At 41.0% G+C, this 16,431-nt stretch overlaps 1 protein-coding gene across 1 annotated transcript in view; it reads right to left on the bottom strand.

The window, feature by feature from the left end:
- The window catches only part of LOC133128198 (myomegalin-like), a 68,687-nt gene that overhangs the window by 49,368 nt on the left and 2,888 nt on the right, over nucleotides 1–16,431 (bottom strand). The window contains exons 2-4 of the mRNA XM_061241548.1: nucleotides 16,032–16,075; nucleotides 13,315–13,382; nucleotides 2,403–2,513 (exon numbers count right to left, since the gene is read on the bottom strand). Coding sequence (XP_061097532.1) covers nucleotides 2,403–2,513; nucleotides 13,315–13,382; nucleotides 16,032–16,075 — 223 coding nt within the window. The remainder of the gene's footprint in view (nucleotides 1–2,402; nucleotides 2,514–13,314; nucleotides 13,383–16,031; nucleotides 16,076–16,431) is intronic.

Consider the following 16,431-nt stretch of genomic DNA (forward strand, 5'->3'; position numbering starts at 1 on the left):
TTTATAATTTACCACAAGTTTACCAATTCACTAGCACTCAACAACTCTATTTAGAGGACTACTTTGTTACTTCCACTACTCATAATTTACTGCCAGTTTTCCACATTAAAAATAATGAATCACCAAAATACTGAATTAGCTCAAATTAGTTCAATACCACTAACCTCTTCTATGGAGGGCTAAACAAGCCTAAAAATAGAGCAAAGACCAAGCACCTGCTATTTCCATCATCACAGCCCACAGCAACAGGGGCCAGTTTTAACATCCCTCCTACATGGAGAGAAGGAATGGCCTGTGATTGGCTAGAGGCTGATGTTGCTGGTACCATTCCCTGTGACTCCTTGCCTGGCCTACTCTGGACCTCCTGCCCTGAACAATAATACATAGCACAATCTAATGGACTTTATATTGGCCACTCCCAAAAGCGGAAAGTTTCTCCAAGAGCGATATATTTCATAGGATCAGTGTACTTTATGCTTTATGCTGATGATTGTAGGTTTAAGGCCCTGTGGCAGACACCCTGCCAGTGAGAATGAGTTCTTTATCCTATCAGCCCCCATCTTAATAATTGATCATTTTATACAGACATGACATGTTAGAAGTCAATGTTTTGCCAGAATTCTAGGCAGTCATTCGGGAAACACTCACAGGCAGTAATGTTTTTGGGATCTTGGGAATTTTTTACTTATATTTAGTCATCTTAAAAGCCGCTCTGTTGTAACTTGTGATTTAAGAAGCATGCTGTAGAAAACATAAACCAAACATAAAAATGTAATAAGTGTAAATGAGCAATTATCATTACATGTATACTTATATGGACGATAATACATTTACAGCTATATAAATCTGCAACTGTTAAAATACTAATTTCATCCAAAATTCTGTGTTTTGAAAGGTTTATACACTGGTTGGACATGGGTTGATGGGATGACACATTACTCAATCATACTGTAGGAGTCACACCTGGTAAAGGTGACAGAGATCTGTCTGATTTCTCATTGAATGTTTTTCAGTTTATGATATGATAGCCCATCTGCTATCATATCAGGATTATGCAGTCTGATAAAGCAGAGACGGGCCTTCATTAGATACCTCTGATGCCTGGTGTCTGAGGTGACTTTCCTATGTTGTGGTTTTGTATTAGGGGGCTTAACAGACAACAGCTGAGGTTCGGTGTCACCTTTGGGCTAATCGTTGCTGGCCCCTGGACACCTCGGCTGGGATTATGCCCTGATCAGACATTAGAGATGTAACAACAGCAACAACACTGACTACCCTGCTAAAAAACATAGCTCAAGTCAAGTTATGAAACAGCTGGTAGATGGTTGAGCAGTTCAGACCAGCTCCATACACAACATGGTTTGACCAGCTTAAGTTAGTGAAACAGATCATTTCAAGCTGGTCATGGTTGCATCTCCCACTTTCTGTCAAACATTCAGATGTAGCCACAATAGTACAATAGCCACAAGCAGCACATATAGACATCAAGAGACAGAGCCCTCCAACAAACAAAGTTGCACACAGCAAAAAAACAAAAAAACCTTCAACAAATCAGTGACTTAAACTTAGCAGAAGTCGAAGGCCCCATTATCAAAAAAATGGACTCCCTGTACTTTCCATTGCACTGTACAAAACAACAAAATCTAACCACAGCCATGAAGCCACTATAGACAGTCTCAGTGATGTGATAGTCTGTGCCTATGTGTTAGAATACCTCACATATTATTTCTGGTGTGAGAAAATATAAATTTTCAAGCACATCTCAAAGATGCAAATATTATAATTCATTTTTTGATTGTTAAGCTATAAGCATTAATAGTTCCACATTTTAAAATCAATACATCCTCACTTATAATCATACAATTATCAACTATCAAAACAATAAAATAGTTTTAACAAAAAAAAGAGAAAATAGATTTCAGTGTTTCATTTTCTTATAATCATGTTCTGCTTCAAACAATGCCAGGCACCTCTATGAATGAACATTAAGCCTGCCAACAGTATATAGTATATATAGTGCTATAAACCGTCACAGTATCTCACTAAGAGATGAGGGGCTATATCAGATATGGAAAAAGTTATTCAAACAAAAACATTAAAAAAAAATATTTAAGTGTGATTACTTCATCCTTTGATAATTAGTTTTTTTCCTAGTTAAAGTTAATTTACAGACAATTTTCAGACAACCTATTTATAAATGACCATCAAACATTCAAGACAATCCAAAAAATAGCGTTAAATTTGCATTATGTTTTGTAAAAAATATTATAGGTAGTCCACATCCCAGGCATATAGTATGGATACCAGAGCAGACCCCACCATATTCCTTTACCATACACCCCTAACATACCTTCTGAATGTACCCCCCCCAACTATTCCCCCCACCTGTCCACCGTACTCACCCTCCTGTACACATCCTCGCTACTGTCCTCATACTTCTGCTGGATCCTCTCTTCCAGGAAGTAGATGCGGAGCTTGAGGCTGAAGTTCTCCTTCTTCAGGTCATTGAGGTGCTGCGACAGAGTACGGTAACCGTTAGACATGTCAGGTCCTCCTGGCGGGCATCATGAAGGCCCCCCTCCCTGTGCTACAGCATAGCTGCACACGCTAAGACAATAAAACGACAAATAAACTGCAAAAGCGCTCCCTAATGGATCGGCAAAATGGCCATGGCTGTGTGGTGCGCTTCTACAGTGACAGTTTGAGGGCTGCCGACCCTCGCTCTCAGAGCTGTGTCTCTCGTATCGCCATGGTCTGCTTTGAGCTCCAGGAGCCCGGGGGTTATTTTTTTGCCTGGGGGGAGCAGAGGTGGGGAAATATCCCAGGAATCCCTGGCAGACAGGAGACCGGCCTGTGAGACGGGGGGAGGGGGAGGGGGGGTGTATGCACAAAGTGACTTTGCTGGCCATCCCCAAGGAGGGGGCATCTCTTTCTCTCTCTCTCTCTCTCTCTCTCTCTCTCTCTCTCTTACTTTCTCTCCCTCTCCCTCTCTTACACTCTTCTCTCTCTGCTGCATTGCCATTACAAACATGCATTTGTATCGCACAGAACAGTATTGTAATCTATCACAATGCAAAGTAAAAGGAAGAGCACCTTCTCAAGAATCTCAGATGTACTGTAAGGATTGGTGTTAGATCACAGCAGCTATGTCAACCCACTGGGAGTCATTTGTTCATGGGTTTGAATCCCAAATATGGCAGTAGAGATATATCTCTGAGCACAGTATTTCACTGTCCCAAAGAATACATGCAAGAAAATGTGTTATGTAAGTGATTAACACATACAACAAATGATAAATCCTTACACAAAGTCACAAGAGCATTTCAGAACACAGCTAGCATGTTCAATGTAATTCCGCAGCTTTACAGAAGCACATGACCATGAAAACCACTTCCCTTCAAAGGACTGACTTTGGAGCCAGAGAACCAGCAGTCCTACAATGCATTGCTCCAATGCGTTTGTAAACAAAGAACAAAGCCTTCTTTTTTAAAGCAACTTTGAAATAAGAATTATGATATGTTCTTCATTTCCCATTCTCTGCAGTGAGTTCCTGTTTTTTCCCCTAACTGGAGATCTTTTATAATTTTCTGTAAGTAGTATGCAAGAATACAAGAATATGCCCATTCTTGTCAAAAGAATGCCTGGAATACCTAAATTCTTTGTCACGGTGAAAATCTAGATTGCGGAAGCCATGTGAAAGGTAGCAATGTGCTGTTGTTGAATTCTGCCCTGACTTCTGATTTATATGCAGTGACTTCACAGAGCCACAATGGCTCCAACAAACATAGGACAATGAATCTCCTCAGGGGCAGACTTAGCCACGCTGCTACTATAGACAGGTCTACGCACATCTGAGATCCCAGCCAAGGAGTTATTTTAAATAATGCACCAAACATTTTGCAGAGCAGACAGCTTACCCTGTCAAATGTTATATTGTAGTAACATATTTTAATCTCCTCAAATTATAATTTGGCTTGATGTCCTCAAAATGCCACATGTAAGTCTATATAGCCTATATTTAATTATCCTCTTATATCCTCTATATACATTCCAAGTCATAATAGGAACATTCAGTGCAAGGTTCCTTAGTCTAGGGATATTAAAATCAGTCTGTTGTTTTCAGTGCATGAGGGGCTGAACATTTTAAACCACATAGCTACCCATCAGTCTATCCAGGTCTTTAGGGAAACGCTGCTAATCTATTGCATAAGAACATAACGTCCACATTCAACAAATGGAAACGTTAATCTGTTGGGGGCACTGCGACTCCACGAACTGAGACGTCTGAACTTTTCAGCGCCTACTGAAATAGGAGACATTGGATCGCTGCGCCTGAGGCTATTTTTAGGTAGGCGTCGGGGCTTTACCGTAAATCCCAAAACCCGCAGCTCGCGAGTTCCAGAATGGAGTTTCGCACACAGCCGAAAACTCTCCGTGACTCATGGCCACGTGAGACAGTTGTTATTGTGAGATGCTGAACAGCTCATATACTGGACATCAATAACACTATCCTGCAGCAGCTATGGGAAACAACATATTTTTCTAGGCTTTGTGGTTTGATTCACTTGAAATCTGATGCATTGTTAATTCAGCTGCATTTATAATGACTACAATGAGGGGGAGCTTGTTGCTTCACTTAGCTTGTTTCTTACTATCCAGTGAAATGAATGGATGAGACGCAAGGCTTCACACAGGTCTTTGTAACGCTGACCCTCTGGATTCAGTCAGAGGAGAGTCACTCGAGAAAACCACACAAAGCCTTGATTAAATAAATACGCCCATTAGGAACGTCGGTTTTCATCTCCACGTGTCTCATTGCTCCTGCATTTGCTGTCAGCCCCCAAGCTCTGGAACAAGATGGGTGGAGTTGTCAAGAACTGGACCCAGAGGGATGACTCAGACTACTTAAAAGGCCTGGATAATGTCCACTCTTTATCCCTCTCTATGTGCTGAGAGGTCCACAGGAGGACGGTGTCTGTATGCAGAGCTGGGCCTCGAGTGAGAGCTCTCAACACACCAATGGACTGCCCTGCTGAAAAAAAACAGCTAAAGCTAGGTTTTGAAACAGCTGGTAGCTGAAATTTCAAGTTGGTCATAGCCGGATTCTACACCAGGGTGCGCATCTGTATTCAGCGTCAGGTTTCCCCACGTGCAGTTGACTACACAGTTAAACTCAGGGTGATGTCTCTCCCCACCACAAATAACTGCGCAGCTGAACTCAGGATCATCTCTCCCCACAAGCTGACTGTGCAGTTAAACTGAGCCAGATCCCAAGATCAGCCTGTGGTTGCCTAGCAGAGCTCATGTCCCCAGATGATCCGGTGACTGTGCAGACATAGCAACCAAACTACTCCAAAAACACTGTTTTGTGTCGCCCTTGACGACACTGTGGTCCACCGACCGCCCCGGGCAGACACATTGCTGCAAATGACATGACATACAGTAGATCATTGGAATCAAGTCAGAGCTTTAGGGGAAAAAAAAACAAGGAAAGCTTGGAAGAACTGACTGAAGCCTGTTATAAAAATTAAATGAGATTTTCTCATGGGAAATTCTTTTAACGTTCATAGTCAGCAATTTGAAAATGACTACTTTTGCCTTTGTACTTACTTCCATGCAGCAAATGCGCCCACAAAATCACGTGTTGTTTCCAAAAAGATTTTAGTCATATTTTATTTGTTCAGATTGCATCTTCCCATCCACATATAGATATTTGTTGCATTTCATAAAACTAGGTCTCACATGTTATGCCCTGCCCCTTTACTTCGCTAATGCTTGTGGAGTCATTGCACACAGAGCGATGCAGCAGAAGTGTCTTCAGATGCCCTGTGCTACAGGTGAGCTAATGCCTAATCAGCTGAGAAGTGTGAACAAGTCAAGCCCACCCTGTTCCTGAGGCCAAAGATAGTTTTATCCTAATCTTGGAGCTCAGACACCAAATTGCTATGGCATTGTAGAGCCACTTTGGAACCTGTTGCTAGCGAAGAGAACAGCAGACAGTAGAGTCGATCTACACAAAAAAATCAGCAGCCATCACATGCTTCGGAGGACACATGCATGTCACGCATGTCTCTCGGAAACCGATTAAGAATATTGGTTTTGAAATAATGGGCTTACGATTGGGCATTCCAAAAGTGTATGGAAGAGAAAATATGGGATCTCCCAAATGACATCCTACTACTCATACAATCATTTTAATTCTATGTTGTCACTTGTCTGGTTTGTTACAAACACGATGAAGGGTACTTAAATAATTGTAACAATTGAATAAGAATAATTACGTATGTGAATACTACTGCAGCACTGCATCCCATCAGCAGAGCTACAATTCTCTGGATGGAGGACTTAACTCTGAATATAATTTATTTTATTTGATAGCTAATTCGAATAACCATTGTTCCAGCTTGTCTCAATATTACTCATGAGACAGACACACCACCCAAAACAGTTATGCCTGATTTAACTGTGAATGGCTAACCCTCCCTCTTATGGTTATGTTTATCCATTCTGAGGCTATTCTGTGTGTCTGTAACTGGTTGATAAAACTCTTTTTAATTTCAAGACAAAATAAAAAATCAGACAAAGACATCCATGGCACCAGGTCTGATGGTTTTCATCGATCGTTCCACCCCAAAGTGAGACATTATAACCCTGTAAGTGAGATGCTCCTTGACTAATGGCTTTTTTTCCATGGCTCAATCAATAATGAAATGTGATATTCCCTCAGAGAGCTCTATATTCATGGCACCGGGGGTGGAGGGCTGGGTTGGAGATGAGTGAGGTCACCCCTGGACTCATCTTCCCTCCCCAGACGTGCGTGAAGTGTGTCACCTCATTGGCCTTCAAGACTTCCTGTCTGACTGAACTAGTATGGCAAGAGCTCAATCATCAATCAGAGCTATTTCCACCATTGAGTCTTAAGCTCTTATAATGTGCATCAAATCAACATTGTGCATTGTGCTTAAGGATCACATAGAAAAAGCTATGCGGCAACCCCCTTAAACACTCAGGTAAATCACCCAGTGAGTTATCAGGAGAAAGCAGTCCTTTTTCCTTTGCTCTCCTAGTGAGTTCTGAACTTTCAAATTTGCCATTTTTTAATGAAGTAAAATTAATTAGCAGAATACGGAAGCACAACCCTTAATAAATGAAAATATTATATGAAAAAATAAAGGAATAGAATAGTTACTCATAAAAAGATATTTAATTTTTTTTAAAGGTACAATAGGTAATTTTGAACTTCTAACGGTCAAAAGAGGAATTACAGCAACAAACATGCTCAAACCACAACACTGTTCATACCACCCATTCTCTTTGTACATGCTGACGTTGAAACGCCATTGGTTGTGGCAATTAGAACCAATTTTCCACCAATGAGCTTGAATTATTGTATAGCTATACAATGTTTTGGTACAGAGTGCCCGCCCGTCAACTGCATATTTTGAAACCCGAATTTAAGGACTATAAACACAGGCTGAGGGTGAGTCAAAATGTCAGGGAACCTTTTTCAATGATACGAAGGGATTTACAATGGTCTTGTAACAATTGTTTAACACAAAAATCTTACCTATTGTACCTTTAACATGCATAAAATAGAGCATAAAATTCCGCATTGCAATTTGAACGCTTCGTGATATATTTTGGGGTGCACATTGTCCATTTATACTTCATATACCCCATACTAGTTATCCCAGTGGAACCCAAATGAGAGGTGGGCCGAGACACCCCAGTGGCACCCACCGTGACTCCCAGGGGCCCACCAGAGGCTCTGCCAAAATTAGTCTTCTTTACACAAACACATGATGAGAAAGCCATCATGAAAATGAAGGAGATGGCCAAACAGGATGGGACCTCATCTAAGCATTTTCTCACTCCTTAGGGGGTGAGAATAATGCAGAAGAGTCTCTGTCCATTAAATCCTACTGTTACCACCTACTTAATTATTGAATAGAGCCCACACTCAAGACCATGCACCATCAGGAGATGACGTCAACCCACTTTGGCAAGCCATAAGCACATCTTTCATTCATAAAGAAATTCATTTGGGGCCATTCTCTCCTCTGTCTTGCAGGAAGTGAGTCATGACCGGTGACTCTCATTAATCGTTATAGAATCTCTTCTCTGGGTTACACTGCCACCTTTTGAGACAGCTCCACATTTGAATGTCGTGACTGACAATTACTCTGTCTACACTGACACTTTGAATCACAATGCTGTTGATTCGGCTTGAAAAGCCATGGGTCTGCCTTCAGGCTTTAGGTGTAGCAAAGATTTCTTATTTTACAGCTGTTAGGTAGCCTTGTGCATGGACAGTTTTAGGACAAAATAAGAGCTACTAAGGAGGTACTCCAGTTGCAGGTTATATAAACAACAGCACAAGGATTGTTAAAGAATGGTTTTGAGCATTAATCTCATTCCCTGGCACATCACCAATACACAACTGATGGCAAAGCAAGGATTTGCACAGGATACCTACTGGCACCTTTATCAAAACAACCACATTGTAAAGAAGAACCCATCTATGGATCCCTGCAGTGAACAGATGAGTCACCTAACCCTTCCTAACCCTTCACTGGCCCCCTCTAGTGTTCCAATCCCTCACTTTACACCCTACACCTCCACCTGAAGTGCATTTGGTTTGCAGATGCCCGACTGGCTGTTCCTCAGGATTACCACTGACCCAAAGCACCAGTGCCGCCTCGTGTGATGAGAGCTCTGCAATCAGGGCTTCCTGTCTGGGCAGAGTGCCCGTGTGCCAGAGGGTATCACAAACAGAACCTTTTTCAGGGAGAAGTCACCGCAACCTGCGCTTCATTAGCCTGTGCTGATTGCGGAAATCAGGAGAACTAAAGAAAGTCTATCCCACCCTCCATTTTACAGATGTAAACTACCTCCTCATCAACTCTCTCATATATACGTACAGTATGTACATACAGTGACCACTTTATCAGGTAAGACCTGTACACCAGCTTGTTAATGCGACTATTTAATTAGCCAATCATGTGGCAGCAACTAGCCTAAATGTATAAAAGCATGCGGATGCGGTCAAGAGGTTCAGCTGTTTTTCAGACCAAATGTCAGAAAGGAAAAGAAATGTGATCTGAGCGCCTTTGACTCTGGAATGATTGTTGGTACCAGAGGCTGATCTACTGGGATTTTCACAACAGTCTCTCGAGTTTGCAGAGAATGGTACGAAAAACAAAAAAACATCCAGTGAGCAGCAGTTCTGAAGAACGCAGAAATGCTTAGTTAATTAGAGAGGTCAGAGGAGAAGGGCAGACTGGTTGAAGCTGACAGGAAGTTGACAGCAATGCAAATAACCATGCATTACAACAGTGGTATGCAGAAGAGCATCTCTGAACACACAACTTCTGAGTGGATAGGCTACAGCAGCAGAAGACTTAATAAAAATAAAAAAGTCTAATAAATACCTAAATAAAGTGCTCACTGAGTGTACATACTCATAACACTTTTTAGACACATGTACCTAAAGTGCTGGGAGTCATATCACTGTACCGCCAACATGTTTTCCATGTTAATGTTCTGAAATCTAGGTCCGCTCCTTACTTAAAATGATCAGTCCACCTTAACATGTAATTTGCCTTAAAATACCAATATGTTATGTACAGTACCAATTCACTGACCTACAGTGACCAGATACCAAACACAGAACTTACAAAACTGCAGTCATTGCTCAATAAACCAGATTAAACTGTTACAGATATAAAAGTTGTAGATCTTGAGGCTAATACATAACATGCTTTCAGGCCAAACCACAGAAGAGGGCAAACATGGATAAGCACATTTCAGAGATTAAATATTGCTTTAATTCTTAACAGCAAGCCAAAATTGCCGTATCAAATTTGCTCAGCCACATAACCGTGACCACCTGACTCTAGTCAGTGTTGCTGACAGTAACACAATTTCACAAGACAACCAACCATTTCATTTTTCCATGATTAAAAATTGGGTTAAACCAATTTGTGCACATTTTCCACAAGGAAAAGGGAGGATTGCCAAACGGATTTGGCAGAACACATTCATAAACACCAGCTGACATGAAAGCAAGCGAGTGAAGACCACAAGACCTGTGTCAATTTGGGTCTTAATGGTGATGACAATACAGTCTCACACACTATTGAATAGCATGAACTACCACACGATTAGCCTCACTGTACATCAGAATGGAATGTACACTTCAATTAAAAGTAAAGTTTTGACCACTGAAATTACACGGAGATCACACAAAAAAATCAGAGCTCACAAGGTGCTGGTACGGTTTCTTCCGCTTGTAAGCATTTTTAGTTGTCATAAACAATGTGTCCGCATGGTGGCGGTATATAATGCCTGGGGTGGAAAGCAGTCATTTGATTTGAACTAAGGATATAATTGGACAGATCACTAAGAAACTGTCCGTTAGTTTACTCTCCGTTTTAACCATCTCCAGATTGTGTCTGGCAACTTTGAGGAAAGGCAAGAAAGAGCCGTGAGATTAACGATATACATTCTGACAAATTGAATTGCATTTTACATAGTAGTGCCTGTTGGTGACGAGGCTACTAATGCGCCATTTTGGTCATATATTAATAGGCTAATGGAACAGGTCTAGTAGTTTTTGAAACGTGATGAGAATGTGAGGCGGACACTTGTTCCATGAGGCCTCAAGCAACGACGGTTGTTTGCATGACAGTTGACACGAAGCATCCCAAAATCATCGGACTGATTCGGCTAATTGATTAGAAGCTGATAAATACATCAATAAATAATACAAATAATAAGATTAGTCCGCTATTTACTTCCATCATAAATTTCGAATCGTGGCTTACACAACCATTATCGGCGAGAAATGAAACATTTAGCTTATCACTTGCGCCAGTGAACAGTTTAGCAGTCAATGGCAAGCCTATGGCGACGTCATGCCGTTTGCAATTCAATGACAGTAGGCTATATCGTAGTAATGTCCTCCATACGGTGGCGCTAACACTGTTCTAACGCAACTTAAAGATTTTGTGTCTCCCGACCTGAATTCTTCCCGTGTGGCGTCGACAATATCCGTGCATGCTACGATCAAATAATGTGCTTCGTGCACTCGGCCAAACCCGAAAACTTCCCAATCTTTCTGTGATATTGAAAATGAAAGCAATTTAGACTAAGCGTCCGGAGCATCACTCACATGTCAGGGAATAATAACGCAGCCATCAAAGTGAATTTAAACTGAGTGGAACAAAGCAAAACGTAATTCCAGCAAGATCCCGTGATCAGGGACACATGCTAGCAGTTACACGTTTGAATGGACCGCTGGCTAAGCAGTACATGTGCAAAGACTGGCTCCGGTGTTCTACATAGGATCCATCCGTGGTTTCCGTGGTGTACAAGGCAGGGGATAGTCTTCTAAAAGCCAATTATTTTCTGGGGTTCACCCAACTGGACGTGAACTCAAGAAAGACCAGGTACTTACAGTTTTGTCATCAGTTGTTCTGGGTGTATTGATCCCGATGCAAAACTACAATAATTAGTCCGTTAGTCCAATAAAGGCAATGAGAACAAGGTGTGTGGACTCGCTAGCCAAGCAATGATTTACATGAACCATTCTTGCTGAAACACATTGGTACACATTGAAAACCAGCAGACACTGCGGCCCTCCAGGACTGGAGTTTGACACCCCTGACTTAAACTGTCAGGATGGTTATTAGCTGGGCTATGTGCTTTAAATCAGCACATTGTATATACTGTATACAGTATGTCTGAGCACACGTGCACATGCTCTCTCTCTCATGTACACACACACATAGAGTACACACATTTGGACTACAGTACTATAAAGGCTGACATGCACATTCTGTATTAAGGCTTTAACAACCGAAATTGCTCCCTCTTTCCATACTGTCTACATATTCTGCGGTGAAGCTATGTTCACATTCATACTAGGCACCATATGCTTTCAATTTTTTCTAAACCAATAATAACAGTTATTTCAGAAAGGATGGTACGATTCTTGCCCCGTATTTTGCCGATGTTCTCCTTGATGTTTGACAGTCTCAAACGTCCTGTTGGCAGCCTGACATACGTGGAACAGGGTAGTGGCTGACTGCCTGTTAAATCAACAGGAATGTGGAATACAGATTGCAGTGCCTGCCATGGCAAAGGAGCTTGGGGTTACATGCAGGTCAGGTCACCTCTCCAGTCCCTACTTAAAGGGAATTTGGGGCTGTTCTCCAGAACAGGGGTTCCCACGGGGATTTTGTGTTACAATATTTTCAAGGGAGAATCATATTCATCTTGTGAATTTGTGGGAAAGATATGTGCTCTTACAATTTATAATTACATTAATTACATTCATTCCTTTTTTTACAGTTTTTCTTTACATTTTCAACCAATCAGGTCCCCAGACATACTGAAGTCTTTTTGTCAAAATGATAAAAGGAATGACGGAATAAAGCATAGCAACAGACTGCATGTGTATAGCTTTTTCAGTCTCCACCGAAGTGGAGGTGTGCAGGGCAGAGATTGTCATGGCAATTAAATTGTAAATCATTTGATAGAGCTTAGACAAATGGAGGAAAAGGCTAGGAATCGGTCTTGTTACCAGGCATGTGCAGGATTGCATCCCTTATGGACTGTAAGGCACTTCAACAAAATGGCTTCAGTAGACACCGAGCTATAGGAACAACAAAGGTTATGCAAGCTCTGTCGGGCTCCATAGATGCATGCCAGCCAACCATATACAGTAAATATTGGAAATATGATAATTCAAAAATGTATCTACTACTTTCCAAACAAGACAAAGCAAAGCTCATGAATAACAGCCATTTTCACAGTCAAAAATAAATGTACAAGAACAGATTTTCAAAATGGCTGCCCTGACTCTGCCAGGGGCAACTGACAGGAAGAGCATTATGTATCTTGGCTGTGGCCAATCAAACGCACCTGCCTGCAGCCATCAGTGACCTCAGTGCAGCCTCCTGATGCAGTAACTGTGCCAGTGCACAGCAGAGATGAAACGTAGTGGCTGTCTGCCTGCGCTTTGGAGGATGCATGTGCTTGTACGTGCCCTCCGGAATTTGAAGGGGGGACAGTGCATTGATGGGATAAGGTTTCAATTATGACTAGTCCTGTGTTTGTGTGCCTCTGCATATGTCCTGTATAATATGCATGGGAAAATGTTGTACTGTATGAAGAATATAAACAGGCATGGTGGCTTCTCCATTTGCCTCTGTAGTATTCGGCTCTAACTTTACAGTGAACGTGGGTTATAGTGCTAACAAGTTCCTTCAGTAAGTCCAATTTGATTGTAAATTTGAAAAAGAAGCCTACCTGTTCAAACTCTCTGAGGGTGTGCGTTTGAAGGGGTGGTCCTTTGTCAGTCTCCTCACTGGAAAGATCTGAAAAATAAAAAGGGTCAGCTTAACGCTTGTCTAGTCTTACCATTCTGTATACTCCCCTATAATTTTTGTGAACTCAAAAATGACCCGCCTTCACTAAACCCCTAAAATAAGGCAGCTTAATCGAATTTTAAACCCCAAATATATTTTGCATGAGGAAACAACCTGTCACTCATCACAAACTTTGTCATCAAATTTCAAGTTGAATAAAGATCATTTAGGGGGGTTTCTCTGCTGTTCAACATAGTGACGGGTCACTTTTGACCCTTAAGACAACTCAAGGGTTAAAGTTAAAAAAAAAAAGCTAACCGTTTTAATAGCAGTTGCAAAGGTTTCATCACACATGAAGGCATTGCAGATTAAATGAAAGCAATGGACAACTGCACCTTGGGATTAAAGCGGCACCCACACCCAAACTATGTTGCTGGTGGGAAGCTGGCTGAAATGGTGATTATGGGAGTTGTCAGTCATTCTATTTTGAAACCCCTGCAAGTACCATTTGGATGCTCAACAAAATGACTTCTCCAACTACACCAAGGCTGCATTGATCATGAGGGCGTTTTATGAGAACATGGGACGATTTATGAGGCGCGTCACCCCCCGCAGCATGCTTCCAGGGAATTCTCCCCCTTTTTTTCTTACTCCCTGTTCTCATGGAACAGAACGAGGCGCGATGAAACTGCTCCGGAGCCAGATGGCGCGCGGTTCCTCAAAACGCAAAGGGAAAATTCCCAGAAAAAAAATCAGCAAGATAAAATGATGATGTGGTTTTCTGAGGGTCCCAGTGGGCTTAATCACAGCCACGCTGGCAGCAATTAGACATCTTTCAGTCCCTAAAATTTATGGTGCCAGGTCATTATGTGTTATTAAAAACAGCACAATGTGTTCTGGACCCGGTCCCGAAGTTTGACTGGCTCTATCCGAGCGATGGTGAAAAAGTGCGGACTCTGCACCTTCAATACAAAACACTGAACATTAATGTCACAAGGCCAACTGTCTGTGAGGACAGGATATTGCATATACACTTTCTGCATTCACTCCCCATTATATTCAACTGAAGGGAAAGAATACTGTTTTCAGCATTTCTGAAGCAGACGAATACTATTGAGGCAACATAATACGGTGTACCATGCAGAAGTCTGCAAGTAAATGCAAAGGGCCAAAGTAGAGAAACAAATTGGAATGAAAAGTCATTACCACATCCACAAAATAAATAAATAAATGAATAAATGAAACTCACATGACATGGTTCATGGTTTTGTACCTTAGGTGTAATTTATTAAGAACACCCTTCCTTAAGTGTCTACCAATATTTATTACTTAGTTATTCAATCAACTCATCCATCAATCTGTTTGCTTGAATTGCTTATACAAGCCAAATGTGCTTTACAATATTATTAGGTGAACTGTGGTTTTGGGGGGTCTGATATTTGTTTTTCCTGAGAGTTTTGTTTTGATTAATTAAAGAAACCTGGTTTGCCTGGACCGTTTGCAGGGTTACGGGAGGGTTGCCATTCTTTTGACATTAATTTACTTTATTTATAATGCCTCAACAGGTTGTAAACACTGCACTTTTAACAAATCTATTAACTAACATATCAGCTTATTTCATCAGTCTTGTTCTCTACTGAAGCCAAACAAAAAGAACCAGTTTAGCCTCCCTGCATGTTAAGACCCTATACTGATTTTCATGTAGGGCTTTACATTCAGCTTAAAGGTGTTTTTGAATTTCTGTTTGATGAATGCATATTCTGGTAACTAGAATAGCCTACAGTGTGTACGATCGTCTCACTTTTAAATGCAGGCGTGTTTGGATTAAGTCAAACTCAGTTGCTGCCAGCTTTGGTTTTTCTAGCCAACTTGGCTGAATTCTCATTGGTTTTGACTTATGGGATTGAAAAACCAGCTGGCACGTTGGCTATTTTCCTCAAATTTGGTCAGAGTTATAAAAGCACATAGTCTCTGTTAAAATAGCAAGATGAACTCATTACTGAATAAAAATAACCATATTTATGTTTCCTTAGTTAGTAATGAGCCAGTTAGCAATTTGGTACTTTTTACTCAAAACAACTTTAGAGTTCAAGGTTTGGTCTTCTTTCACAGACAATTTACATCATATTGGCTTTGATTATCCATCTGATAATCCGGATCAAACTCTGAGGTTGGTATCTGTACATTTTGAATGCTAGCAATGGACTGAGCTGCTGCATTTAAAACAAAAACAAAATCAAAATCTCTTACAATTACATGAATACAATTCAGGATACAGTAACCTTCAGTAACCAGTTTTGCTCAATTGGTGAAATCTTTGTATTGTAAATGTCTGACAGGACAGTTATTGAGAGACCATAGATTACATCACTATGCAATGCAGATGTTAGCTCTATATTCTCACCACTGAGATTTCTGTTCTCCACTGTCAAAGCTGAAACATTTCAAACTGTTCCTTTCTAAACGCACCATATCAGCAATTATGTCCTTCTAAAGGCTCTTCAAAAAGTCAACCTTAATAAATTAATTTTGTACTGGGAACCTGTTGCTAAGTAGAACCTCCTGGAGTGAAAAATTAGAAAGGACAGAATGACTGAAGCAGTTAATCATCTGGTTACAGTAGAACATTCGTCCTGTGACATTTCTTTATGCACTCACCTGTCATGTGACTTGTGTTCCTTGACACATCCCCCCTGTCTTCCCTGAAACACAGAACAATGTACGGGACCGTTCAGATGAAAGACAGAAGAGGAGGCTTGTTAGCATAAACATTCACTCATCTTCTGCCATATGCTTTATTTAAATAAAGTTTTTTCAAGAAAAGCACTGATTTTAAGATTGCATGTGTTAATGAATGTAAGCCAGACGATGATCACTGATTACATGAATTGAATCAAGAGATGAAACCTTTACGCTCGAAAGAAAGATTTCAGATTACTTACATTTTCCGTGTGTGTGACACACACACGGAAAATGATCTGAAACAATGGTCCTTTGCCAAAGATCTTGACACTTTGACTAACAATGTTATGAAGTATTATTCTGTAGAAAGACTGCA

The sequence above is a fragment of the Conger conger genome, chromosome 5, assembly GCF_963514075.1.
Source record: "Conger conger chromosome 5, fConCon1.1, whole genome shotgun sequence".
Lineage (NCBI taxonomy): Eukaryota > Metazoa > Chordata > Actinopteri > Anguilliformes > Congridae > Conger > Conger conger.